Consider the following 3,575-nt stretch of genomic DNA (forward strand, 5'->3'; position numbering starts at 1 on the left):
CTTTCTCACTTAAAATAATACATTCTCTATCTTTTAAAAAGAGAAACACCAATCCGTTTAATAAATAAAAACATTTCAGAAAACTGCCTGGGTCCACAAAACATGTTGTTAGCAACTTCCTAAACGGGCGTCACTTCCATAAGTTACGTGTAAGCAGACACGTGGCAGTTATGTGTCAGATAATTAGCTGTATTGCCATTAACAATTTGCCACGTGTACTATGTTGGACACGTGTGTAGAAGATAGAGGGGCACCTAAATCTATATAAACGCAGGGTATTAACCTGCTACTTCAGTTGGCCATTGAAATTGAAATTGATCTGAAGAAGAGAAAAAGATAAAAAGATAAAAAGAAAATTGGAGAGTTTTAGAGAGTGAAAATGCAGGCTGCAAGGAAAGCAGTAGAGACCATTAAGGAAACCGCCGCTAACATTGGCGCCTCTGCTAAGTCTGGTTTGGATAAGACCAAGGCCACTGTCCATGAGAAGGTTTTCATTTTCCTTTTTTTTTTTTATCTTATAATTTTTTATTTTTATATGTTTATATTTTATCTCTTAGCATTTCTTTATTCATTGTTAATGAAATGTACCATCTTTTTATCATTATTTTTGGCAACGTTGTTGTTCATTATCATTATTGTTAGTGTTGTTATTTAATAATAATATTTTAACATGTTGATTTTGCGTATGAGTGTGACGTACAAAAAAATTTCTTCAATCAAACAGAAATATTTTTTTCCCTATCTTAACATATAATATCATAATAATATTGTATGTGTTACAAAAGCAATGATTCACAAATAGAACAATAATGGATTTATTTTTTTCTTTTATAGACAATTGTTTAACATTGTTTGTTTTTTAGAGTAGAGTAATTCAATTATATTAGAGATCAATTTTGATGTTAATTTATCAATGTGCTAAATAAATTGAATGGTGGGTCACTTCTTCTCTTTGGGGTGCTACTAATTAGTGCAAAATTTTTGGAAGTGATGAATATGTGTATTGTGTTATATGGCTCAACAGGCTGAGAGGATGACTGCACATGATCCAACGCAGAAGGATATGGCAACCCAGAAGAAAGAGGAGAGGATCAACCATGCTGAGATGGAGAAACAGGAGGCGCGTGAGCACAACGCAGCGGCCAAACAGTCTGCCACGGCTGGCCACATGGCGGAGGGCCACTACACCGCCACTGGGCCCGGGACTGAGACTGCTACATACTCCACCACTGGTGAGTATGGACAACCAATGGGGGCTAACCACATGTCAGCAACTCATGGGCATGGGCTTGGGCATGGAGAACTCATGGAAGATGTAATGGGCTCACATCAAGTTGGGATGAACACAGGCATGGGTAGGACCACGGGCCATAATACCCATGTGGGTGGAACTGCCCCACGGAGTGGGCCTGATTTCAGTTGAATAGTTAGTTAAGTTTGAATGTCCATTTGTGTGTGTAGTTAATGTTCTGTTCAGTCATTGTTTTGTTTCAAGTTATAGTGCTACCAGTTACATACGTTGTTTATCTCTCTCTCTTTTTTCTCTAAAAAAAAAAAAAAAAATAGTCATTTTAGGTGTGGGACCAGTGTTGTATGCGGTATACATTCTGTGTACCGTGAAGTTACTATATACCTGTTTGTTTCAACAAATAAAAGTGTGGTTGTGCAAAAACTGATGATGGTTATAGTTTTTGGATTTTATTTCAATTTTATAAAGAATATAGATATAGATATAGGTATATGTGCCTCGACATTAATTTGGATTTTCATTCCAATTTTATGTGGAATGTGGACATACGTATATGGAAAAAGTGTTTGTCATTTTAAATGACATAAATTTTATGTCATTTTAAGAGAGAGAGACATAAAATAATTTTTTTATTTAAAATTTAAATTAAAAAAAAATCACCCACTTTTTCTCTCTCATAATTTTTATTTTTTGTGTCTATCTCTCTCTTAAAATGACATAACTTATATCATTTAAAATGACAAACACCAAACCCTATATATATATATATATATATATATATATGCATCAACAATATTTTTATGAATACATGAAATCAATTGTGAGATATGGGTTGTAAAATATAAGAGAACAAGAGGATAAGGAATTGCCACAATTCTTGGATAGGATGGTTGAGCCTTTCATATTTCAAAGCCAGATAGCAACAAGATTTATGTATCTTCATTTTGATTTGTTTATTTTTCAGTAGATATTTTTACAAAATTGTGTGGTTTAGAAAAAATAAATTGAACCGAGATTGTTACAATTTAACTAAGGGGTTAGTGTTTATCCTTTAAAATGACTTAAAGTTGTATCATTTCACATAAGAGAATGATATAGACAATGGGAATAATGGGAGAAGAGAGTGGGAGATTTTTTTAATTTAAATTTTAAATAAAAACACTAATTTTAACTAAAAGGATCTTCATTTAAAATGATAAATATTTTATAAAACACTATTAAAATTAAAATAATATATCATGCAGATGATTATAAAACACCAAATAACAATAAATCAGAGTTATAGTTATGTGTACCTTGTTGGGCCATCACAAAGTCGGAGAAAACCGCAGGAAATGAGAGAACAAATGCTAGAGTCTTCCTCTCTATCACTTATTCAAAAGTTGACAGCCAGGCTGGGAACATAATGGCTTATAAAGTTTAAAATGGTCTCACTTTCGAGTTCCTAGCAAATGTGTTTAATGATAGTGAGAACTTTGCCATTAATGTGGTTCAACCCGATTCAAATTGGATTAATCAAATTAATCGATAAACCAATGGATAATATTCGAAAATAAATAAATTGAAATGCAAAATTCAGAAAGTTCTATAATTGGATGGTAACTTCACACGATTTGATGCAATTTTAATGTAAATCAGACGCTTATAATTGGATCTATGAAAGTCCCCTAGTATTTAGGTTTAATTTTTTGAAGTAAAAAAGATCTTTGATTTAAAAATCACATTCCTTGTAAGGGTTCTTGTTTGTTTGTTTGAAGAGGGTGTTTGTTTGAACTTTGAAAACGTAAATATGAGAAAGGAAAAATTAAAATGTAATTTGCAGTATAGTATAACAATGCAAGGTTTGTACGATGGCTGAAAGTGAAGTATTTTATGTCTTAAATTTCAACTACATTTACGAGAAGTTAAAATGTATTGGGCTAGCTCTGACACCAATTGTTGGGTCGTGTAGAGGGAGTTTATAGTGGAAGAAACTGTCAATAATGGGCCAAGTGAGCAATGATATTAAATAAGCTTAGAACATCATAATCAAACTCAAAACCTTAAAGTATTAGGTGCATAGGTTCTTCCACTCATATCGTGTTCACTTAATCCATTCTTAAACAATGTAGGACTTTTTACTCAATCATTCATACTTGAGTTCCTCTCAACAACGAAAATATAAATATGAGAAAGGAAAAATTAAAATGAAATTTTCAATATAGTACAACAATGCAAGATTTGTAGGATGGTTGAAAGTAAAGTATTTTGTGTATTAAATTTCAACTACATTTATGAGTAAGTTAAAATGATTTTTTTTTTCTGTTTTTAAAAATATGTTTTTTAG

General features: G+C 32.0%; 1 protein-coding gene across 1 annotated transcript; it reads left to right on the forward strand.

Moving 5' to 3' along the window:
* Positions 1–308: 308 nt before the first annotated feature.
* On the forward strand, positions 309–1,642 carry LOC133307907 (18 kDa seed maturation protein-like). Its single transcript, XM_061508471.1, has 2 exons — positions 309–487; positions 1,025–1,642. The coding sequence occupies exons 1-2, from the start codon at positions 380–382 to the stop codon at positions 1,421–1,423; spliced, it is 507 nt and encodes a 168-aa protein (XP_061364455.1). The 5' UTR covers positions 309–379; the 3' UTR covers positions 1,424–1,642.
* Positions 1,643–3,575: the final 1,933 nt, after the last annotated feature.

The sequence above is a fragment of the Gastrolobium bilobum genome, unplaced genomic scaffold, assembly GCF_033153095.1.
Source record: "Gastrolobium bilobum isolate Gb01-03AN ecotype WA unplaced genomic scaffold, APGP_CSIRO_Gbil_v1 utg18130, whole genome shotgun sequence".
NCBI classification, from domain to species: Eukaryota; Viridiplantae; Streptophyta; class Magnoliopsida; order Fabales; family Fabaceae; genus Gastrolobium; species Gastrolobium bilobum.

Excerpts from the sequence above, each read along its gene's own strand:
- LOC133307907 (XM_061508471.1), top strand. The coding sequence starts at position 380 with ATGCAGGCTGCAAGGAAAGCAGTAGAGACCATTAAGGAAACCGCCGCT. Across the intron at positions 488-1,024 it reads AGGCCACTGTCCATGAGAAG|GCTGAGAGGATGACTGCACA; the intron begins GTTTTCATTTTC and ends ATGGCTCAACAG.